The sequence below is a fragment of the Sinocyclocheilus rhinocerous genome, unplaced genomic scaffold, assembly GCF_001515625.1.
Source record: "Sinocyclocheilus rhinocerous isolate Xijiao unplaced genomic scaffold, SAMN03320098_v1.1 scaffold555, whole genome shotgun sequence".
Taxonomy (NCBI): domain Eukaryota; kingdom Metazoa; phylum Chordata; class Actinopteri; order Cypriniformes; family Cyprinidae; genus Sinocyclocheilus; species Sinocyclocheilus rhinocerous.
Genome location: NW_015629527.1, coordinates 434,657 through 460,858, shown reverse-complemented (window position 1 = coordinate 460,858; position 26,202 = coordinate 434,657). Strand labels below are relative to the sequence as shown.

The window sequence follows — 26,202 nt, the reverse complement described above, 5'->3', positions numbered from 1 at the left end:
CACACACACACACACACACACACTCACACACACACACGCACACACAGCTTCCCCCGCCTCTGAAAAAGCTACTTAATCAGCATCACTTAATGTCTGCTCATCAGAAAACCGCTTTCTAAAGCACACAGAGAATTAAATAGATCACATAAATTAAAGCGTGCGCTTAAACAAGAGACTGGGCTCGCAGCGACTCTCATGAAAACATACCATATAATGAACCCCTAAAATCAAAAGAATATGTATGATATTTTGCATAAAGAAAATAAAGCCTATAAAATAAATCCTCAAAATAACCCAACTGCAGTTTGATTGAAATTAATTGGAATGCACAATGAAAAAATATGATTTTTGAAAATTGTTAAAACGGAGTTATCTGTTTTTGCAAATGAACTCTTCATATATATATATATATATATAGCATTTAAGCATTTTATTTTATGTAGTATCTTTATTGAAATTAAAATATGGGCAGTAAACAAATACTGACTAGAAAAAAACGATATATATTCTCTAAAAATATAAATATAGTAAAAAATTTTTTACTATATTTATATTTTTATTTGTATTTATAAGAAATACATCTTTATATTTATATTTCTTTTATTTGTATTATTTTTATTTTTATAAAAATCTAGCACTCTAACAAATACTGATATATATAATCAGAAGTCATGAAATTAAAATGTTAAATTATTGATGTTCCCAAAAATGCTTTTTCTTCAAGCTAACCATAATTCCCTGTGTCTTTCTTTTGATTTTGTTGATTTGGGGGTGAAATCTGACCTGCACAGGTTTCTCGACATTCCCCTTTCTACTTGATGAGAACTGGATGAAAAAGTTTGCAAGTCAAATCAAACTGTATATTTAAACATCTTTCTGTGAAATGTGATTGCAGGACGAACTCGTGTATATTCAGTCAGACGTTTCAATAAAATGGTTCGTTACAACCTCAAACTGCAGAAAACAGAGGAGGAAAGAGAGTCAGACTCACTCAGGACGTAAAGCGAGAGTCTGATCGCCGCCAGACAGAAGCCTTCGAAGAAGCGCAGCGTGCTGAACATAGCCATATCCACAGAGAAGGCCATGGCCAAACCGAACACCAGCACAGACAGCACAGACACCAGCAGCACGGGGATCCGGCCCAACCTGAGACGCAAAACACTGTCAGAGAACCAGCGCAACATCTCAGACGCTCGCGTGTCTCTGACGTACCAGTCTGCCATCGCTCCCATCAGCAGGTAGCCGAAGATAGAGCCCACCAGCAGAGAGAACTTAGCGATGTGAACCTTCCACTCGCCGTCACACACCAGCGTCCACTGCAACACAAACAGATGCACAAGACAGCTCAGATACAGCGCTGTCTTTCTCTAGATAATTAAACAGGCCCATATGGAACTAACTTTAATACGTTTATTACCAAATATGATGCAACCTGTTAAAAAAAAAAAACTAAAAAGCTAACTTTTGTGATATTATTTTCATGTCACATTATTCCTTACTAATTATCATCACAAAACAAATCAAAATTGCAATAGGTAACAAAATGCATTTATTGAAATTTGAAAATGTTTATACATGATTTTTTAGATGCATTTTGTGCAGATTTAAATGTTTGTATTAGAATATTTTTTTTATGTAATACAGTAAAAGTAGTTTGTGAAATACAATTGAGAGTAACGAGAAGTAGAATAAAATAGAGTAATATTTCACCCTAAAAACAAAACAAAAATATAAAGATGTTTCATTTTGTGATATTTTCATGTCACTTAAGCACTTTCTCACCACTTATTATCATTGAAAACTATTTTTATTGCTGCAATGTGTAAAAATAAATGTATTCATTTTAACTATATAATACTTATACATGATGATAATATTTCTTATATATTTTCTTATATATATGTATATATATATGTGTGTGTGTGTGTGTGTGTGTGTGTGTGCTTATTTAAATTATTGTATTGGAGTATTTTACTGTAATACAGTAAAACCAATTTGTGAATTAGTGAATTTTAATAATATTTTTATGTCAGTTAAGCACATTTCTTACCACTATTTATCATAAAAATCAATTTTTATTACTTTAATATGTGTAAATAAATGCACTTATTGTCATACTTTAATTTATGCTGATTTAATATCTTGTATTAGAGTATTTTATTGTAATACAGTAACAGCAATTAGTGAATTACACTTGGGAATAATACGAATTTGAACTTAGAGTGTTATGTCACCTTTAAAAACTAAAATATAAAGATGTTACATCTTTTATACTATTTTCATTTCTTACCACTATTTATCATAACAAAATATATTTTTATTACTGTAATGTGTACAAATAAATGCATTTATTGAAACTATATATACACAATAAGTATGATGGTAACATTTCTATTTTAATTTAAGCTGATTTACATTCTTGTATAGAGTACTGTATTGTAATATAGTAATAACAATTTGTGCATTGCAATGAATCAGAATTAGAATTAAACTAAAAGAATCCAGGTGCGTTACAATAATAATCATTTGGTGGTGAAATGTACACAAATATCATAAAAAAATAATGTCACAATGCAACAAATAGGTTTTATTTTCTTAATGCAAAATATAATTAATTTCTTTTCAGATGGAAAAAGAAAGAGAAAACCCAAGTTTAAGCACTAAGTATACAGAAACAGGGTCTAAAATACAAAATGCCTTCAACAAAACTCTTGCATGACTCACTTCACAAGGACATTGTGTTTGCAGCACTGAAACAAGACAATGACGATGACAAATTTCATTAGAAATTGCGTTGCCGAGTTTACAATTACCAATAAACTTGACTAAAGCTGAAGTGAACAGATTCATCCGACGTGACGTCGAGAGTGACCGACTGAAAGGGAACCTCTCTCCTGCAGACAGTGTCGTCACATCCTCAGAATGCTTCATTAGCATTTGTTTGCGTGGCCGGCAGCATGAATGAAGCTCTTTAACACACTCAGTGAAGACACTAGGCTATCGGTGTGAGAAAGGTCACACACACACACAGCAGGTCAGCAGGACATCGACCAAAGACTCTGAGAAAAACATCCAGGCAGGAACGCAGAGCTTTATCTCAGACTCACTGATAAAACACTGAGTCTGGAGGAAAGCGTGTGCTTGTTAGGGCTGAACTTATGGAAGCTTGTTTTCAACGCAGGATGAAAAGTAAAAATATAATTGCAAATTTTTATATTACAGCTCCTCACAATTCTGAAAAAAGTCACAATTGTGAGATATAACGTCAGAATTGTAAGATATCGGAATTGTGAAAAATAAACTCACAACTGGAAGAAAAAAGTCAGAATTGTAAGATGTTAACTTGCAATTTTGAGATATAAACTCGCAGGTTTATGAGTTTATATCATACATATGAGTTATATATATCGTTTATATCTCGGAATTTTAGTTTATTTAGCAATTCTGACTTTATCTCGCAATTCTGAGTTTATATCACAATTCTGAATTTATATCTCACAATTCTGAATTTATATCTCACAATTCTGAGTTTATATCACAATTCTGAGTTTATATCTCACAATTCTGAGTTTAAATCGCAATTCTGAGTTTATATCACAATTCTGAATTTATATCTCACAATTCTGAGCTTAAATCGCAATTCTGAGTTTATATCACAATTCTGAGTTTATATCTCACAATTCTGAGTTTAAATCTCGTAATTCTGAGTTTATATCACAATTCTGAGTTTATATCTCACAATTCTGAATTTATATCTCACAATTCTGAGTTTATATCACAATTCTGAGTGTTTGTATCACAATTCTGAGTTTAAATCTCGTAATTCTGAGTTTGTATCACAATTCTGAGTTTATATCTTGCAATTTTAAGTTTAGATCCCACAATTCTGTGATAATTCTGAGATAATAATGTGATAAAAGACTTTATAGGAACTAGTTCGGCATGAGAATTACATGCATCATTTATACATGTTTATTTGGTGTTTGTGCAATTCTGAGTTTATAACTCACAATTATTAAATGTTTCTCAAGTCTGGATTGTGAGGTAAAAAGTCACAATTACCTTTTTTTTTTCTTTTATCCCATGGTGGAAACAGGCTTCCATATGAAGTAGCAAACGTCTGTGCAAATCTAAATGTGCATTGAGCTCTGAAAGGAAATGTGTGAGATAATAATATGGTAAAGGCCTTTACTGGAACAAGTTCTGCGTGAGATTCACATGCGGCGTTCATAGATGTTTATTTGGAGTTTCACAGGATGATTGTGACTTTTAAACTGTTTTTGCAATCTGACAAACTTTTTTTTCAGACTTTAAGAGGAAGCGTGCTGACATTAGTTGTCGGGCCTCAGCGTTATCTCTCTGTCCGTTGGGGTGAGCATTTAAACAGTTATCTGCTCCAGTCTGGAGGGTGTGACACTGAATTATCAGTCAGATATGCATACTGTAGGTGAAGTGATATGCTCACGAACCCGTTGACACTGCTGGTTTACATAACCATCAGTGATCAATGCAACCTTTCAATTCCTTGATCAAACACCCTATTAATTAAAACCTTGCTAATTAAATGTAAATCTGCAAAGTGCATCAAATAATCAGCTGATTTCATGCTAAACGTTTACAGATTCAACGTGCATCTTCAGTCATTTCAGTGCATGTTTGGTAAGGCCTAAAATGAATGACTTTTATGTGATTTCATGTGATTATTAGTGTGTATACATATAGACTATTGCAATGGGGTTACAGAAGCATTTCGCCCATCAAATGAACCTTTAGATTTTCTCTACATTTGTTCAGACAGTGAGTAAAATCACTGAAATCCTGCTACCCCTGTTTTTCACTAAAAACTGACTAAAATGTCAAAAATGTAAAAACACATATATTTCTGTAGTAGAGGCCTCCTACAACCACATTTAAAATGTGAAATAATTTTTTCACACAGGTTTTTTCTATATTTGGGTCTTCTAGGGTTAAATGGTAGCTTTCCATCCTTTCCAAGGATTGACTTAGTATGTCATCATTTTGACTCGTCAGAATTATGATTTAGTATGTCATTATGTCATAATTTGGACTTTTTACCTATTATGTATTTGTATGTCAGAATTATGACATTTCATTCGGCTTCCATATCAAATTCGGTTGTGCGATAAACAGGCCTAAATAACAATCTTCCTCTCAACAGTATTTTCGCTGCTCGACCGCCCCAGTCCCCATCCCCAGATAGCACACATACATCTGCAAGATGTCTGTTAAAGATCTCTTGATCTGGAAAGCATCTGCTGTGTACAAACGTCTGACAGATGTCTTTCAGATGTCAGTTTTACATACATTCTTCTAAATCATAAACATCTTAAAGACATCTAATATACGTCTATTTGATATCTGATAGAAAACGTCCAATAGACGTCCAATATTGCAAAAATACGTCTTGCAGATGTAAATGCAGACGTCAAATAGATGTCTCGTTGATGTATGTGTGCTATCAGGGTCCACTTGTACAGAAAAGAGCAGCGTAAACATTCGGTTAAACATCGTTTTCGCATTCCAGGGGTAAAAAAAAATCGTATGCATTTGGAAGGACGCGAGGGCGAGTAAATACGACCGATTCTGACCGATGACGGAATTTTCATTTTTAGGTGAACTATTCCTTTAAATGGTAGCTTTCCATCCGCCGGAGGGAATCTTTTCCAAGGGCATCCATCAGAGCATCTTACCTTGGTGACTACATTCTGCTGCAGTCCCGACTGCAGCTCGAACCGCCACTCGGAGCACATGCACGCCGTTACGTTGCTGCCCTCGGCGGTGGCGGCGGCGTCGTTCCCGGTCGCGATCAGATCGAAAATCTCCCGAACCGAACTCGTTCTGTTCTGATCCGGACGGACGCACTTTCTTCCCGGTTGACCGAGCAGAAAGTGGTCCGAAAACTGGCTGAACGAGATGAGGAACGCCGGGATCCACGTTAGAGCCACCAAGCGCCGCTGATACCTCCCAAACCCGCCGAGGAACGGCAGAACCACGGTGTCCACCTGCGAGAGCCGCTTGTGCGGCTCAGACTGCGACACACTGCCGTTCTCCGCCGGTGATGGGTTGAGCCCATCCAGCTGAACCGCATCCATAGCGCGTCGCTTTGCGCGGAGGGTCTTTGTCTCAAAATCACACTCACACACGCTGAGGTTCGGTGTAAATCCGGTCTGAACGGAACCCACTCTGAATCCGAGCTATGATAATCCAGCGGGCGCGATGATGCGCAAGGGGCCCCATAAGGTCTTTGTCGAACCCGGTGGTCACAACGCCATCGCCGCGCTGCAGGATGCCCAGATCTGCGCGTCTGTGCCCGGTGGTCTCCAACAGGTCCGCAGGTAACGCAGCTGGCGCACAGGTGTGGCCCGCGTATCCATGCTTGAATCCCGCTGTACTCACATCAGGGATGCTGCTGAGCCGATCCCACCCAGCGGCCGCGCACTAGCTCATAAATAACCCCTAAGTAGCGAAGGCTTGGTCCCTCAGCGCGCCGTTTGCACCGGCGATCGCGCACCGCACGCATCCAAACGCAAGATCCGCCCCCTTCGCATGATCTGTCCTCCGGTGTGTGTGATTGGACGAGCGCAACAAAGAGCCTTTGTGTGGCATCTGCCCCTCATGAGCTCAGGGCAAAAACACTTCAGTGGCCTTCTGTATTTATTTGTATTTTTACATATACCGTTAATGTTAGTGTTATCTGTAAGCACCAAGGGTCTAACGCAATTTCAATTCTCTGTATGTGCTGTACATGCGGCAGAATAGACAATAAAGGAGACTTTTGACTTCTTCGACAATTGTGTTCCTGCAGCACAAAAGCAGTCTTAAGTCGCTGGGGTATATTTGTAGCAATAGCCAACAATACATTGATTGTATGGGTCAAAATTATACATTTTTCTTTTATGCCAAAAATCATTAGGATATTAAGTAAAGATCATGTTCCATGAAGATATTTTGTAAATTTCCTACCGTAAATATATCAAAACTTAATTTTTGATTAGTAATATGCATTGCTAAGAACTTCATTTGGACAACTTTAAAGGCGATTTTCTCAATATTATTTTATTTATTTATTTATTTATTTTGCACCCTCAGATTCCAGATTTTCAAATAGTTGTATCTCAGACGAATATTATCCTCTCCTATCAAACCATACATCAATGGAAAGCTCAGTAAAGTCATTGTAAACTGAGTGCAGAGTGTCAAGGAACATTATATTATATTATAATGTGTATTTATACTTTATAATATCTTGCCATAAAAATAATTAAATAAATGGACATTCAATGTTGGATTTGAATTTAAATTATTTTATTATGTGAGAAGAAAGAGAGTGCTGGGCATTAAACATTATTATATTACAATATATTATATTATATTTTAATGTGCATTATGTATACTGTACATTAATGTGCCAAATAAATAATTAAATACATGGACATGAAATATTGATTTGAGTTTAAATGATTGTATTATGAGTGGAAAGGGTTAAGGAATATAATATTATATTATTAGATAATGTGTATTATTTATATTATCTTGCCATATAAATAAATGGACATGAAATATTGAATTGTAAAAGTTATTATTATGTGAGTTAAAAAAGATAGTGCAGAGTGACAAGGATATATAAATTATATTATATTATATTATATTATATTATATATATATAAATTATATTATATTATATTATATTATATTATATTATATTATATTATAATGTGCATTATGTGTACTGTACATTATCTTGCCTAAATAAATTATGGCATAAATAAATAAATTGACATAAATGATTGATATTGAGTTTAAAATATTTTATGCGAGAAAAAAAGAGTGACATATAGTCGTATATTTCTATTGTAGTTCTTGCTTAGTTGTGAGGGTTTATCATGGACAGTTATTAATTTCACTTAAAGATTGGACAATGTAGACCAAATACTATAACAAATCAGCTTTTAAAATGTTTTTTTAAAAGCTTTTAAAAGAACTTTGTTAAATATTCTCATCACTCTAGGGATGGTTTCCCTATTTTTATTGTATGAAGTCATTGAAATATCTCCATGTTTTCGTTCATTCAGGCCGTGCACCATATGGCCTAGAAATGTCTGCTGTCCTTGGCTCACTCTGCTGTGGATTATCCTTTACACCCAAACAAGAACAAGTTCAACACTTCAGGACACAGACTGTGCTTCACTGTACATCGCTGCAGGAGATTCAGCACAGGTGATCTTTCATGAACTGCAGCTGTTTTTGTTTTAGGGGCACATTTATGTCATTTAAAATATGAAATACCATCATAAAGTATAATTATTAGTCATCATTTCCACCACGACCAACAGTTTTGTCCCTAAAAAAAATGAGTGTTCATGCTTACTAAGGAAACAACTGTGTCAGTGGAGAAATGCAATACACATTTGAAGAAAACAAAGACAAATCAAGGTAAATATCACTTTTAAATATTGTGTTTTCATGATTCATCATATGTTTTAGAATGATACATTTTGAAATTGTATTTAACCCTTGTGCGTAAAACATCGTTCATAAATCATTTTCATAAACCTAAACATCTAGAACTTTTTTTTTTATTTTTTACTTTTTTTACTTCAACAATAATCTGCCCTGGGTCTTCTTTAAAATGAGACCAAACTTAACTCTGTGCTCCCAAGCTTCAAATATTTATGACATTGGTTTGACTAGATTTATGGCTTTGATTTTCTAGCAGGTATAGAGTTCAACATGTTTCATAAAATATATATTTTATATAAAACATCGTTCATAAATCATTTTCATAAACCTAAACATCTAGAACTTTTTTTTTTATTTTTTACTTTTTTTACTTCAACAATAATCTGCCCTGGGTCTTCTTTAAAATGAGACCAAACTTAACTCTGTGCTCCCAAGCTTCAAATTTTTATGACATTGGACATGGACATTTTTGTCCACTATGGACCTATGTGTAACTTTTTTTAATTGACGCACAAGGGTTAATTGTGTGTATTTAGGATAAAATGTACAAAGGTGACCACTTGTATGGTGCAAATGTCACAATTAGTAATTATGTGTATAAAATAGATATCGAACTTATGATATTATTAGACCAAATAAACTAGTGAGAATGCGTGAGAAAGTGGGTCGGGTCGGAAAATGGGCGGGGTTTAGCGACCTGCCTGCTGTTTTTAATTGGTCAGTTGCAATTGATAAATAGCAGTTCTCCGTATTTAACAGTTATTTATTTATTTAATGGCTAATCAAATGTCATTACTTTATTAGACTGCAGCAGTGTACAGCGAGCACGTCACGTGGTACCTGTTAATCTTCTCAGCGCTGGTCAGGATGAACCAATCACAGTCGTTTGTGATTACCAGATTAAGATAACCAGATTTACCAGATTTAGATCACAATTAAAACAATTTAGTGTCAACAAGGACTCTGCACATCTTGCATAGCAAAACAAAACAGTAATTAGTTTAAGAAATGTGTTGTCCAAATTCAATTTGGCATGATAAACGGCAGGCTACGTACCGACAAAGCATTTGCAAGGACTAAAAAGAATAAAACTTGACCAGAGAAGATCTGCTGCTGTTTGCTTCCCTCTAGAGGCGCATATTTCAATTCTGCGTCAATATTTAGTGACTGGCAGATGGCGCTATATGTTAACAAGGAGAGCGGAACCTTTACATCACACTTCCGGTGCAGTTTTGGCTCATATGACCACTGTGTAGGGATTTTTTCAAGAAAGTAGTTCTTCGGAAGTAAGGTCACTCTGAAGGGGTCTTATTGCACAACAGTGGAGTTACAGAAATAAAAGGCCTTTTCATTTTCTCCATAGAGTAATGCGGTTTCCCAGTAAAGCTATATGAAGTTAAAATATGATATTACGTGCCACACATCAGCATCATTTCAACTTCTTGTTTGAAAAAAAACAACAACAACAATAAGGTTCAAGCAAGGTTCAGGATTTTCCACATTTCTATAAATGATCTTGCTTCGCAAAAGAGAAAATAACCTCCACAAACTGTTGCAACAAAGCCTAAAGTACATACCTCTCTAGAATATCATTATATGGTGAGAGTGTCTTCATACAAATGACTGGAATAACCAAATCTGTTCATTAGAAGCAGTTGTCAACACACTTTTGGTCATATACTGTATTTATAGTCAGTGACTAGGTGTTACAACCCCTGGCTCGAAGGGAAGCAACAAAAGGAGAGACACACGAAATCATAAGGCTCAATAGGAAAAGGCTTTATTAAGCTCAAAAGTAAATCACTATAATAGAACAAAACACAACAGAAAAGATAATATTTCTGAAAACGTCAGCATCATCAGTGTGTAAAGCGGGGTGCCTGGCTGCTAGTGTAATGTGCTGTTGTAGCCATGTAAAAGTGCTCAAAACAATACAAATCAAACCAAACACAACCCAATATCCCAAGTCCTCCGGATGAGTAGTTCATTCTCTCTCTCTCAACATTTTTTTTGATGTAATGTATTTGTTTGTTTGTTATTGGCTAAATACAGGTCTGTACCTTTTGATTTATTTATCTATTAATCAATGGGGGGGGGAAATTGGTATTTGCTCATCTGAAATAAACTATTTATTTATTTGTTTGTTTGTTTATTTATTTAAGATTATCAAATACTTTTTTGCTTCAAATTAAAGTTTGTAGTATTGTGTTTATATTGGAGATGGTTTGTCCGGTTCATGGATCAGAGATTTTTTTCTAAAATCCATGGAGATTATTTATTCATTTGTTTGTTAGTTTGTTTGTTTCAGATGATCAAATAACAAATATCTATTTTTTCTCCCAAAAAAAATAAAAAAATAAAAAAATAAATACACAGTCCATTGACCATTTGTACAATTTGTATTTATTGATTGGTTGACTGATTGATTGATTGATGTATATCATATTATCAAATACTTTTTTGCTTCAAATTAAAGTTTGTAATATTGTGTTTATCTTGGAGTTGGTTGGTTTGGTTCACGGATCAGAACTTTTTATTTAAGATTTTTTTTTAATCCAGTTGGAGAAAATGAACAGAAAACAAACAAACAAACAAATAGATAGATAAATTTACATCACAGGCATCTCCATGTAGTAATACCATACTTTGAAATCTATCATTACCTTAGTCACACAACATGCTATTGACATGCTACTGCAAGGTACCACAACAAACAGCCCAGGCATAAACGCTCCATTTATTAGTTTGTCTTCTTCCAACAGAATCCGTCTCATGTATAATTGATGACTTGAGCGTTCAGCTGCCAGCAGCCAGGTGACATCATGTGTTCAGAAGAGGAGTGCTATTACCAGAGAGAGAGAGAGAAGGAGTGAGGATATATTTCTTCACAGTGAGATGACGGCATACAGTCAGAACTCATGCAGCTCACATACACGTGCCATCATCACACACACACATACACACACACATACACACACACACACACACACACACACACACACACACAGTTCAACATTGGCACATCTATCTGTCTATCTATCTATCTATCGTTTTATCCTTCTATCCTTCTATCGTTTTGCCTTGCATTTTGGGTGCGTTGCAAGACAAAATATTTTTCATCTCCACCCACTCAAGGTCACACACACACACACACACACACACACGAACATATACATACACAGACCCATTTACACTCCCAGCCCCCACTCACACTCTCTCTTTCTCACACACACACACAAACCTGTTCTGATCAGGCTTATGCAACACCTGCATGTGTGAGAGGCGGAGACAGAGTGGGAGTTTGTGGCCCTGTTTTGTATGTTTTTTAAGCCTTTTGTTTTACAGGGACACAGGAAGTGTCCTCATAAACCATGTTTACGTTGTAGTACCCATGTCATTATACACATTTGTGTCCTCATAAACCATATATACCTGTACACACATACATACACAGACACACCCATTTACACTCCCAGCCCCCCACTCACACGCACACACTCCTGTTGTGATCAGGCTTATGCAACACCTGCATGTGTGAGAGGCGGAGACAGAGTGGTAGTTTGTGTGTGTGTGTGTGTGTGTGTGTGTGTGTGAGTGTGTGAGAGAGAGTGAGCGATAAAGAAGGTCAAGGGAAAGTGACTTACTATGCAATGGACATAAAGGGCTTTTGTGCATACCTTCAGCATTTACATTCAATGTGTGAATTTGCATTAGAATGCTTAAAAAACTCAGATAACACTTTCTTTGTGGTGCATTGCTTTTATAAACCAGCAGTAACAGCAATGTAAAATAAACAGTTGTAACTGTAATGCGTATAATTCTCAACCTGTTTGACTTCAAGGCCCCACCATGCCAAATATGATATTTCTAATATTTTTTGCTGTAATGACAAAGCTGCTCATTTTAAATCTTAATTTACAGTAACTTGAATTGGTAACATATTACAATAATTATAAATCATTAAAATAATTAAATGACATAAATCCAATTACTGAATAATCTTCTCTTTTTATTACCAATGAATCTACATAACACTACAAATCGACGTACAGATGTTTTCTTATAAAATATTTTTACTCACAAATAGCAATTTGTATCCAAATATTTAGAGCTTGACAAAATTTATACAAACCTATTTTTATTCATTATAATAAATTCTATGATTCTAAGATTTTATTAATTTTTATGACTTTTCCAGGACTTTTAAAGCCTCTCATATATCCAAGTTGAACCCTGATTCCTTAAATAAAAATGGCAGTTGTTAAGGGAATGAATTAAAATAAGATATACAATTTCATTGTGTGTTATTTAACTGTGTGTTTAGGATGCATAAAATGCCATCTATGAAGTTAGTCTCAGCAAGATAAAGGAACTGGCCATTTTATTGACAAAGACTAGTTAAGCATATCAGCCCCTGCTGTAAAGATATATTTTTTATAATTTTAAACTTTTAACTTTCAACAGTATGCTTAAAACTATTTTAAACAGCACACTTGTTAATTATCATGCATGCAAATGTATGGCCTCCTTTAATTTTAATAGCATGACATTTATACAATGCACATATAAAACGTGCACTTTTAAAACTGTTGAAATGGCCTGCAAGGTCTTGAAAATGAAATGAACCCTTTGTCCTTTAATCCTGAAGTCCAAGCTACCCTGAGATCCTTCAAATGTTCATCCTGAAGTGTTTGTCATCACCGATGGTTCTGGGTCTACAGGAAAGACGAGTCTTTCTCCTAACAAGCCCTGCAGTCAGTTTCTGTCATTGAGCTGCTCCAAATGAGCATGAACTGCCTCTGGCTCCTGATTAAAGAAGCGGTAGACAGGTATGTCAGAAATTCAACAGGTTAACACAGGACACGGTTAATGTCCTGTGTTAAACTCCAGCTATCAGATCTGATGGCTTTGCACATCTGTTTTCTTCTGAAGGGATTACAGTGCAGTTTGAGTCGTGTGTGTATATATATAGTAATCTGATTACGTAACTCGCGTTACTTGTAATGCGTTACCCCCAACACTGCATATATATATATGAGTGCGGTGTGTTTCTCTGGAGCTCGGAGAATCTGTGCTGCATTAGTGCTTTCCTCATGCACATCGCATCAATTAACAGACAAACGGCACCTTTGAAATGATTTCGTTCTTGCTCATGAAGCATTTTGCGTGCTTCAACAGTGCGTCATTGCACTGTCACTCTTTTTGACATCATTCTTTTGAATACCTCTTTTTTAACTTTTTAATTTTTTGTTATTTATTTAAAATGATCATAAACTATCTAAATGCTTAGATTTGACATTTCTGAATTCTTAAACATTTTTGTATTTTAAGCATATTTTAATGTAGTTTTTAATCTGTTACTTACATAATTATGTTAAATACTTTTTAAAAATAATTATTTTAAATGATGTGAATGATTTTGTATTTTTTAACTTTTTTCTCTATTTTTAAGCGTATTTTAAATTTTGTTTTTTACACTCTTTTTATTACTTTTTTTTTTACAGTTAAATACTTCTTGTTCAACTTTTTTATTATTTATTTAAAATGATCCAAATGATTAACATATTTGTGTTTATGAGTATTTTTTCTATTTTAAGTGTATTTATAATTTAGTTTTTATTGTCAAAATACTTTTCTATTTTTTAATAAATAGTAATAAATAATACTTCATGTGTTCTTCATGTTCTTGTTTTGCATGCTTCAACAGTGCACATTATTTCCAATCTTTTTTTCCTCCCTAATCTTGAATAGAAATAACTCACTCCAACTCTGAGACTCAAAACACGTCACATTACAGAAGTCAAATGTGTTGTGGACGCCGTTTCTTTAGTCCAGACATGCAGTATTTCACAGCAGGACGTGTGAATGAGCGCATCTGACCGCGCATACGGTCACAAACGCTCAGAGAGAGACAGAGAGAGAGAGTCTGTCAGATTCAGATTCACTAGGTTAACCATGCAGCGCTCTGGGCACATTTCTGAACATGTTTACTGCGTGTCTCGGCCTGACGCTCATTCCTCCACATGCACACACAGATCTCGAACACTTTCTCAAGGACTGCACACGCTTATTGCATAAGGAAGAAACTTGCAGGAAAGACAAATCATGAGAAACGGTTTCTAGTGATACTGAATGTCAACTATAAAACTGCATTCTTTAGTATTATTGCATTCTTTGACTATACAAATGCAGATTTGAGGGAATAGTTCACCTAAAAATTAGCATTTGCTGAATATTGACTCACCCTCAGGCTATCCAAGAACTTTTTCACTGGAGGAAGCGTTATTATGGATTATGGACTCGTATTTTAGTTAAAAACGTCTTAGTGATGGATTTGTTTCAGCTTTTGTCTTCTCCAGATGTTAACTGATGGACTGGAGTGCTGTGGATTATTGTGATGTTTTTATCAGCTGTTTGGACTCTCATTCTGACGGCACCCATTCACTGCAGAGCATCCATTGCTGAGACACTGATGCAATGCTGCATTTATACAAATCTGATGAAGAAACTCACTCATCCTAATCTCGGATGGCCTGAGGGTGAACTATACTTTAGTAACATTTGCTGATTAACATACGCACATCGACTTGCTCTTCGCTCTAATAATTTTCCCAGAACGCCAAATGAGGCTGTCATTCACACACACTTGCACATGCAAACAAGTTCTTTTTTTTTTCCCCGTGTCGCCTCCAGCGAGGGTGGAGAGGATCAGTACGAAGCCTAACAGATGCACTTTCCTTTCAAATTCACAAACGCACAGACGTGCTGCGACCCTGCTGATTTTAGTGCAGATACAGTGAATTTTTTAAAACCTGTTGTGAACATGTCTGGGTCATATTTCACCTCAAAGCCAAAAGAAAACAATTATATTTTGCAGCAAGAAAATTGATTGTTTTTGCAATGCGACACCATTTTCAAGACAAGTAACAACCCAAATCTCATTACTGCAATGCAATAAATAAATGCATAAAATATTTGTTGCAATACCTATAACTTCAGCTAATGCAAATTATTGTATTACAGTAACAGTAATCTATTGAGAATCATTATGAAGCATAATGAGATTTATAACAGTCATATTTCACTCATTTCATATTTCACAGGGATTAAAATGTCAAAATGCAAAAAGTGTGTTTGTTCTTCATGCAAAGTCCTTGTTTCTTCTGATCTTGAGATCAAATATATGATGCAACCTGTTTCTGTGAGTTTCAGCTATCTTTGTGTAGCTGTTGGGCAAGAGACTCAGTGTAACATGATCATATAAACTTACAGCTGGAATCATCTCAAACGTTTTATGACTGACAAATTGCCCTACGAGAAGGAGAAGTTTTTAATCAGTGATACTTATACAAATCCCTTGCATTGTGCTGAGTAATCTGAGTCTCAACAGCATTATAATGACTCAAGACACAAGTGTGTCTTCATGTCATTTACATCAGACTGTATAGAGGCTTAAACACTCACTATAAAAATCTATAAACCTATATTTAATACAGCAGAGAGGAGGAGTCTTTCCTCAACACATTATGTAATGATATTGTCTTCCATGTCACAGCCAAAGATGTGTTTAATAGCTGAAGGAAGCTGCTTATTTTTGTTGAGGCTGTTAAAACTAAAATCATACTGAAAAAACAACAACAAAAAATAAATAAATAAAAATGTTTTTAAAAAAATGAAAATGAAAATGACAAAACACAACAAAATTACTAAAACTTTATCCAAAATTGTAGTGAAAACAGAAAATATAAAAATAAAATCTACTGTACAGTACTTCAAAAATACACTGTAAAAAAATACAAAAAAAATCCTGCATGGCAGCTGTAGTTGCAAGAATAATTTTGTAAAAAATACACTTCACACTGTAAATTATAATTTGCATTTGCCCTTTTTTACCTCTAAAAACTGTACATTTAACAGTATTTACGGTAAAAATTACATGAAATATCCGGTTAGATCTCTTACAGTTTTTTCCTGTGTGTAGTACGGGAACTTACTGTTAACCTATGAACAGTTTTTTTTCATAGCATTTTTACAATGTTTTACGGTTAAAGATAACACTTTTTTATATAGTGCAGTACATCAAAACTAACAAAAAATTACTAATAAATAAATAAAACTGGTGACACATCACTCATCATGCAGCAGACGGAAAAATATATGTGCAATCTGTCACAATTAAAATAATCTGTCAATGACAAAACATCTTCAATAAAACGAAATGTCTACCGAAAGATACTTCTGAATGTATGTCAGTGGAGAAACAGGCTTTTTGCTATCATAAGCATGTAATTCCAGCAACTAAGGCTTAACTAAGGACATCTAAAATACTGCGAGAACACCTGAGCATCTGATCACCATGCACAAAAAATAACATGTGTATTCATTTTTGCACGTGTTCAGATCTCTTAAATCTGTCTGGATTGGTGTATATGTGCAGTTTTAGAGGACGATGACTGATCTAATATGCAAATAAACCCAATGGAAACTGGCTTGTGCAGCAGCTTCACACCAAACAAATGAGCAGCATGGAAATAACCACCGTCACTTACTGGAAAACAAATGAGATGAGCAATATAGACGAGACAAAGCAACTTTAATTAGTGTTGTTTGCTAATTGCCAATTACCACTACTTGCTCAAACCGAGATAGAAGCTTTGTTCAAATCAGTACGAAATTTTGCCATGCAACATTATAATCATGCCATTCATTTCATTATTGTGTTGAGGCTCGGCACAAACACCGGGACGGATCGCAGACAGGAAGTGGCATCCATACGAACATGCAGACAGGAAGTGACATGCCTGGAAACCCAAGAGAAGTTTCTGTGCAAGCACACATAACACATAAGAAATGTCTGTCTGGGGGAAATCCTCTTGAAGTAGCTTCATTGTGTGATTGGAGGAAACTCAGGATGCAGTTGTGCTTTTTTCAGCAGGAAGTGAGTCAGAAAGACCCTCCTGATAAGAAACACTCTCCATTATTCTGAGAGCGAGAGAGAGAGAGAGACTCAATGTGTTTGTGTTTTGTTCCCAAAAGCCTAAACTGATCATGTTACGTTTCACCTGATACTCCGGTTGAACTCGCCTCTCTCTGTCACTCCATTGTCCGTCATTCCCAAGATTCAAGCGGCATTCTTAGTGTGGCAAAAGCAATGCATTGTCAAATTGGGTGTTTCTTCCACTTTGGACACTTTCAGACATGTGGACTTAAATGAACTGGAAAACAAATGAGATGAGCAATATAGACGAGACAAAGCAACTTTAATTAGTGTTGTTTGCTAATTGCCAATTACCACTACTTGCTCAAACCGAGATAGAAGCTTTGTTCAAATCAGTACGAAATTTTGCCATGCAACATTATAATCATGCCATTCATTTCATTATTGTGTTGAGGCTCGGCACAAACACCGGGACGGATCGCAGACAGGAAGTGGCATCCATACGAACATGCAGACAGGAAGTGACATGCCTGGAAACCCAAGAGAAGTTTCTGTGCAAGCACACATAACACATAAGAAATGTCTGTCTGGGGGAAATCCTCTTGAAGTAGCTTCATTGTGTGATTGGAGGAAACTCAGGATGCAGTTGTGCTTTTTTCAGCAGGAAGTGAGTCAGAAAGACCCTCCTGATAAGAAACACTCTCCATTATTCTGAGAGCGAGAGAGAGAGAGAGACTCAATGTGTTTGTGTTTTGTTCCCAAAAGCCTAAACTGATCATGTTACGTTTCACCTGATACTCCGGTTGAACTCGCCTCTCTCTGTCACTCCATTGTCCGTCATTCTCAAGATTCAAGCGGCATTCTTAGTGTGGCAAAAGCAATGCATTGTCAAATTGGGTGTTTCTTCCACTTTGGACACTTTCAGACATGTGGACTTAAATGAAATCTCGCTTAAAGCGCAGTAGAATATTTTGAAGGATGTCCTTCTCCACTTCATTGATTTTGTGGTGGAAAGTACATTTTAATTTGATAAGTGATCTGTAACTATAATAAACGGTGTGTAAACCATCAGTTTCAGATTGAAATTTCAATCATAACATGATAAATATTAGTCAAAAAGCACTGGAAGTCTGGAACCAAAAACATCTTTAACAGCTTGCATTTTGAGTGTAATTATAGATCAAACGAAAAAAAAAAATAATAATTTCACTTGAGTCTCTTAATTCATCTGAGGTCATAAATTTGCATGCACGGTTATTAGCAACAAGCATGTTGTTTTAAATATTGTTTATGCATATTTGAAAGTTAAAAGAAGTTGCTAATAATTGGAAGTGATCAGTAACTATTGATAAACCATCAGTTTCCGGTGGAAATATATATTCTATAACCTATTGGAACCAAAAACAGCAGTGTTTTTAGTATTCAAGAGATTTATTGAATGCATGAGACTTTCATTTTAATGACTTGCTTTAATATTCAATATTCAATATTTAACCAGTTGTAAAAAGATTGCATTGTATTTTTTTTGACTATTTTTAATTATTTATTACAGATGAAACTCTAAAAAAAGCAAACAAACATTCAGTATATATTCATCTGAGGTGATAAATCTGCATGCATGATCATTCTCAACAACTATGTTGTTTAAAACTGTTTAATGAATTTTTGAAACGTTAAAAGTAGTTAAATAATTAGAAATATATCTTTCCAACAGGAGCTGGTTTAATTGCTTTAACTAGTCCTTATCTAGATTAATTGGATAAGTGATCTATAACTAATTATCAGTTTGTATACATCAGTTTCAGCTGGAAATATATAATCTATATATAACCTGATAAATATTAATATTGTAACCAAAAACAGACTTTAATAATGACTTGCTTAAATATTCAAAGTTGCCAAAGTTACGACCTGATGTGAAAAGTTTGCATTGCACTTTTTTTTTTTTTTACCATTTTGAGTTTTATTACAGACGAAACTCTTACAAAAGCATTAATTGATTACGTTTTTACTGCAGCTCACTTAAAAGGAGCTGCAAATGCATTTCTGAAAGCCCATAAATCTGCATGCATAATTATAGCAACTTAAAAAAAAATTGTTTAATGCATATTGTTGAAAAGTTTAAAACAGCTTAACCAAAAGTATATTTTTCCGACAGTGTTTTCAGTATTCAAGAGATTTATTAAGTGCATCAATCTTTAACTTTAACAGTTTGCTGAAATATTCAATGGTGCCAAGTACATGTTGGGAAAAGTTTGCATTGCACTTAAAAAAATTATAATAATAATTTAATTACACTCTTAAGTTTAAAGTTTATTTTAGCACATTTTATTGCAGTTCACTTAAAAGGAGCTGCAAGTGCATTTCTGAAAGTACAAACATTCTGTATATGGTTTATGAATTCATCTGAGCTCATAAATCTGCATGCATGATAATAGCAACTGTTTAAAAAAAAAAGTTTTATGCATATTGTTGAAAAGCTAAAAACAGGTGCTTAACTAAAAGTATATTTTTCCAATTGTTTTCAGTATTCAAGAGATGTGCATCAGTCTTTAACTTTAATGGTTTGCTTCAATATTCAAAGGTGCCAACGTACATGTTGGGAAAAGTTTGCATTGCACTTTAATTTTTAAATTTAATTACACTCTAAGTTTAAAGTTTATTTAAGTACTTTTTATTGCAGTTCACTTAAAAGGAGCTGCAAATGCATTTATGAAAGCGCAAACATTCTGTATATAGTTTATGATTTTTTCTGAGCTCATAAATCTGCATGCACTATAATAGCAACTGTTTTTGTTTTGTTTTTTGCATATTGTTGAAAAGTTACAGGTGCTTAATTAAAAGTATATTTTCGCAACAGTGTTTTCAGTATTCAAGAGATGTATTAAGTGCATCAATCTTTAACTTTAACAGTTTGCTGAAATATTCAAAGGCACCAAGTACATGTTGGGAAAAGTTTGCATTGCACTATAATTTTTTTATTTAATTACACCCATAAGTTTAAAGTTTATTTAAGCACTTTTTATTGCAGTTCACTTAAAGGGAGCTGCAAATGCATTTATGAAAGAGCAAACATCCTGCATATGGTTTATGAATTCATCTGAGCTCATAAATCCGCATGCATGATAATTAGCAACAAGTATGTCGTTTAAATAGTCCAGTACATGTCACAGTGCAGAATGAGTTGAAGTGCTCTCTCAGGAACGCCTCTGGGCTCGCGAGGGAGGGAGTGTTCAGTGGGTGTGACTTCAGATCCTAAACTGCGGCTCTTCCGCGCGGAGGATCTGGACTGCTGGATTGATCTGAGCTCAGGTTCGCGTTTAACTCCGCCGTTTTTCGCAGTCATGAGCATGTACGGCTCGCAGCGCGGCTTAAACATGATGGGACGCCGCACCGGATCGCGCAGCGAGCTCAACCCATACGCGCGCAGCGAGGTTGTGGCGCAGCGGGGGAATAATGCTTTCACTCAGGAGTATGTGGAGGCATACAGCCACGGCTTCTCCAGAGGCTCGATGAGCGCCGGCCAAGTGTGAGTAAACACCTGTTACTTGCGAGTTTACTTTCTTTCTTTTTTTCTTTTTTGGTAACACGTTCTTTATAGCGTCCATGTAACCTATATTAACATTATACCAGTTAATGAAATTACGGTATTTAACTGTAAATTTAAGTTAAAACCGTAAAACCTAAAACCTATTTTTTACAGTAAAATTCCGGCAACCACAGCTGCCAGTTTTTTACCGTAAATTTTACTGAATTTTTTTTTACAGTGTACATAATAATTACAGTTAAATTAAATGTTTGCGTAAAAATGCACTAGTATGCAAATATAAGATGGACACTAATGTAAAGTGTTTTTTTTCTATGATTTTTGTTTGCAAAAGTTTCAGCAAGTTATACAAAAGCATTAAGATACAAAACAAACATAATGTAATGCAAACATAATTGTTTAAAATAATTTAAAAATAGTTTAATATTTTAAAAAAGCACTACATGTAGCATGGACACTAATGTAAGTATTTTTTATCGTTTGTTTTTGTTTGCAAAAGTTTCAGCACATTTTATACAGAAAAGTTAAAAGCTTAAAATATAAAATAAAAGTAATACAAAATGCTATATAATTTTAACTATTTTTTAAAATACTAATTTAATAATTTAAAAATAAATAAGAATTAATATGCAAATATAACATTGACACTAATGTAATATTTTTTTTTCTCTGATTTGTTTTTGTTTGCAAAAGTATCAACCTGTTTATACAAAAAAAAGTTCATGTTTATTAAAACATTTATAGAATTTAAAATAATTAAAAATATTAATTTAATAATTAAAAAATTAAAAAGTAGTTTGCAAATGTAACATGGACGCTAATGTAAAAAAAAAACATTCAATGATTATTTTTGTTTGCAAAAGTTTCAGCAAATTTTAAACAGAAAGTCTAAAAGCTTAAAAATGCAAAAATAAATTTAATATACATAACGTGAAACAATTACGTAATTTAAAATAACAAAAAAATATTCATTTAATTATGCAAACAAAAGTTAAAAGTATTTAACAGAATTTAAAAATAAAAAAGCACTAGTGTGCAAATGTAACATTGACACTTTTTCTATGATTTGTTTTTGTTTGCAAAAGTTAAAGGACAATATTAATTGAATTATTTAAAACAAATAAGTTAAAAGAAGAATTTAACAGACTTGCGTATGTAAAAAACTAAATAAAGACATGAAGTGCTTAGTACAATCAAGGTGAAACTGTATCATAATACAAAAGATGTTCAAAGGTTTATAACAGGCACATCAAAGGCTCTCATATCTCTCTGTGGAGTCTTTTGTCAGACAGGCTGTGGTCAGGATGAGGTGTAGTTGTGTCAATGTAGGCCTCTGCTGGTCGTTCGGTAACACAATCCCTGCTGATACTGTGCAGCTCCTTTGTTTCCGTTTCTGCACGAGTTTACATTGCACTTTCAGACGTGCAGAGCGTCCTGTAGATCTGCATGCTCAATATTTACAGGATCCTGTGGGAAAAGGCACTGCCTGCTGTATCCAAGCGCTCCGCACAAGTTCATGAGTTATTTGGCAGCTACTGGTCATAAACATGAATAACGACTCTGTTGTGCTTTCATATGCATATTCTCCATTCAAATCAGGCACATCTGTTCATCTAAGTTTAAAAAAGGCTGCTTTTTATTTGTTTTCTTGCCTAATGCTAATTTGTAGAACTTTTCACCAGAACATTTAATTCCGTTTCAACTTTGTATCACTTGTTTGCTCAGAATGCCTAGTCAAGATATTATTGTAAAAGAATGCACCAAATAAAATGTATATAAATGCAATTGATATAAATAAATAAAAAATAAAATAAATAACAAAAATAAAATAATAGTAATCTTTTTAAACGTATAAAAATAATAACGAAATGAATAATAAATAAATTAAATAAATAGTAATAAAAATAATTCATGCACCAAATACATTTTATTTTATGCATTTTATGTTAATGCTTAAAATTATGTATTTGATGTATTTTATATTTTAAAGGCATTTTCAATGGGAGCTGATATGCTTGAGTGATTTACACAACATTCAACTCTTTATATAGTCTTCTTTACATAGATTATTATTTAGATAAGTGATCAATAACCAACGATATAAGTTTGTAAACCATCAGTTTCAGCTGGAAATATACAGCCTGTAATATACTACAATATGACAAATATTAGTCAGGAACCAAAAACAGCCATTTTCAAGAGATTTATTGTGCTGTTTTTTTGCTCGGGAGATCTGCCCCGGCTGGTTGGGCGTCTTTGCGTCGGGTTCGACTGAGAGATTTCGCAGAGGCAGAGGAATGTAGCGCTGTAAATCACACAAGCTGTTCATGAATCCGTCAATGTTCAGATGAGCTTCTGATAACATTCATAACACATAATGGAGAGCCGTCAGTGAAATACTGTAGTGTCTGCAGTGAATACCCCTTTAATGCATGTCTGTAATGCTTGTAGATGCTGAAAGTTGCATGTAAATAAGTAGTGAAGAAGGTGGCAGGATTGATATAATAGTTTTTTTCCCCATCAGCCCCAGCATGATGCCGGTGCAGCAGCAGATATCGTTTCTACAGGCTCAGTGTCAGGATTACCTGGACAAAGCAGCATTAATACTGAAGTCTGTGAGTATGAGGAACAAACACACCAGTTTGATTTAGTCTCATGTCAGGAGATGACAGGATCATAAATGTGCTGTGGAGTTTCCCATGAGTCTGTTTGCTGCGTTCTCACACACACACACACACATACACACACACACACACATACACACACACACACACATACACACACACACACACATACACACACACACACACATACACACACACACACACATACACACACACACACACATACACACACACACACACATACACACACACACACACATACACACACACACACACATACACACACACACACACATACACACACACACACACATACACACACACACACACATACACACACACACACACATACACACACACACACACATACACACACACACACACATACACACACACACACACATACACACACACACACACATACACACACACACACACATACACACACACACACACATACACACACACACACACATACACACACACACACACTTTTGTCCCTGACTGAGTTACTTTAGAGAAAATGAAAGTGAAACACGTGTTTACTTCATGTGTTAAAATAATAGTTTATTTTAGTACCTTACTTTCACATATTAAACTGGTCAATTTTATTTGCATAATTAAATTTTTTTATTATACTCACAGCAGTGAAAAAAAAAACACAAAACAAAAGTTTTCTGAAAGATTTATTTTTTTTTTTTGGCCGCCATGTATGTAAAAAATTCTAAATAAATCATATAAAATATCAAAAAGATAATAATAATGAAAATAATTTACTTTACATACAATTATCCTTATTTACCCACCGTCATATGAGCAAAAAAAGCATCATAAATAGCCCTGTGCATTATATTTAATTTGTTTTAGGTTTAATTATTAGAATTATTTATTTATATATCATTTTACATGTATTCACTTAGCAGACACTTTTTCAAAATCTTGCTGTGGTCACTTTCTCTTTCATTACTGCAAAAAACAAATCTTACTTAGTATTTTTGTATTATTTTGTTTTTGTCTATTCCATTACAAATATCTAAAGACTCTTAAATTGTGATAGATTTACTTGAGAAAGTCTTGTTTTCTGACAAACAAGATATCAAAATGAAGTGAGTTTATGCTTAAAACAAGAAAAAATATCAGTCCATGGCAGATTTTTTTTCTTGTTTTAAAGGGGTCATATGATGCCCATTTTCCACAAGTTGATATGATTCTTTAGGGTCTTAATGAAAAGTCTGTAACATAGTTTGGTTAAAATTTCTCAATGGTAGTGTAAAAAACACCTTTTTTACTCTTTTCAGATCAAGCCGTTTTTGTAGCATTTCCCTTTAAATGTTAATGAGCTCTGCTGACCCCGCCCCTCTCTTCCAAGCTGCTCTCAGAGAGACTGTTTACTTTAAACCGGGCTGACACTGTGCGATTTTTGAAAAGTCCTTTAGGATTGTACTTGTCAGACTGTACGAACATGATTATCATGTCACACTGTGGGATCTCAGTAAAAAAAAAACACTGGGTGGATTTTTATCATTATAGGGTGGTTGACTGCCAACACACATTTCAGTTCAAACAACTTGTAAAAGTGCATGTAGCATCCTATGACCCCTTTAAGCATAAACTCGCTTAAGTCATTTTGCATCTCCAGTAAATGTATCTTGATTTATGAATGTTTTGATATTTTTACTGGAAAACAAGACAAAAAACGGAGCAAGAATTTTTTTTGTGGTGATTGTATGTAAAAGAGCAGTGTGAACATTTTTCAGAATATCTTCTTTTGCATTCCACTGAAGAAGAAAGAAAGTCATAGGCAACGTGAAGGACAATAAACACTGTTCAAACACCATCTGTTTCATTTTGTGTGCAAGAATCGAATCTGTCAAATCTAGGTGTTCAGTTTGTCACATGTTTGTTTAATCTAGAAATTCACATATTTACCTGTGCATTTTCTGCTAAATTCATCGGTGTTGTCGGTACTGAGACTGCTGTACTATTATTTGAGGTTTCATGCAACAGATTTGTTATTGAAGTAGCATTGATTTCAGACTACAAACATGTCGTTCAGACGGTCACTTCATGTCAAAGTGTGCCCTTCATGGCCAGAATAAGCTGAGAAGTGGACTAGACATTATTGTTAATGATGACCAAACTTAATTGACGACAGAGGACTGAACACAGAGTGTTGTTCCCGGCGTGTGTGTGTGTGTGTGTGTGTGTGTGTGTGTGTGCTGCAGGGTGGAGATGCCAACGCTTTTACTGAAGCTCAGAGCTGTCTGACATCTGCTGCAGAAATCACTGAGCAGCTCAGAGGCTTTGCTTTGGATCTGAACCAGCAGAACCTGCCGTCTGAGAGCGTGGTGAGGAGGTGAGACACACTGTACCTGCCACGCATCTACACACACATACTGTACAGTACTGCACAAACCTTTGAAATAGTACCGATTTTTAAAAAGACGTCTCTTCTGCTCACCAAGGCTGCATTTATTTGATCAAAAATACAATAAAATTGTGAAATATTATTAGAATGTAAACTAGCTGTTTTCTATGTGAATATGTGTTAAACTGTAATTTATTTCTGTGATGCGCAGCTGAATTTTCAGCATCATTACTCCAGTCTTCAG

At 34.7% G+C, this 26,202-nt stretch overlaps 2 protein-coding genes across 4 annotated transcripts in view; one reads left to right on the top strand and one right to left on the bottom strand.

Annotated features, from left to right (window-relative positions):
- Positions 1 to 6,545, bottom strand: part of LOC107739176 (solute carrier family 22 member 23-like) — a 19,893-nt gene extending 13,348 nt beyond the window's left edge. For both annotated transcript variants that reach the window (XM_016551201.1, XM_016551202.1), the window contains exons 1-3: positions 5,712 to 6,545; positions 1,213 to 1,316; positions 992 to 1,146 (exon numbers count right to left, since the gene is read on the bottom strand). In XM_016551201.1, the coding sequence (XP_016406687.1) occupies positions 992 to 1,146; positions 1,213 to 1,316; positions 5,712 to 6,113 (661 nt within the window). In that variant the 5' untranslated portion in view covers positions 6,114 to 6,545. The remainder of the gene's footprint in view (positions 1 to 991; positions 1,147 to 1,212; positions 1,317 to 5,711) is intronic.
- Positions 6,546 to 20,681: 14,136 nt separating this feature from the next.
- The window catches only part of dspb (desmoplakin b), a 49,150-nt gene continuing 43,629 nt past the window's right edge, over positions 20,682 to 26,202 (top strand). For both annotated transcript variants that reach the window (XM_016551200.1, XM_016551199.1), the window contains exons 1-3: positions 20,682 to 20,948; positions 23,491 to 23,581; positions 25,816 to 25,946. In XM_016551200.1, the coding sequence (XP_016406686.1) occupies positions 20,764 to 20,948; positions 23,491 to 23,581; positions 25,816 to 25,946 (407 nt within the window). In that variant the 5' untranslated portion in view covers positions 20,682 to 20,763. The remainder of the gene's footprint in view (positions 20,949 to 23,490; positions 23,582 to 25,815; positions 25,947 to 26,202) is intronic.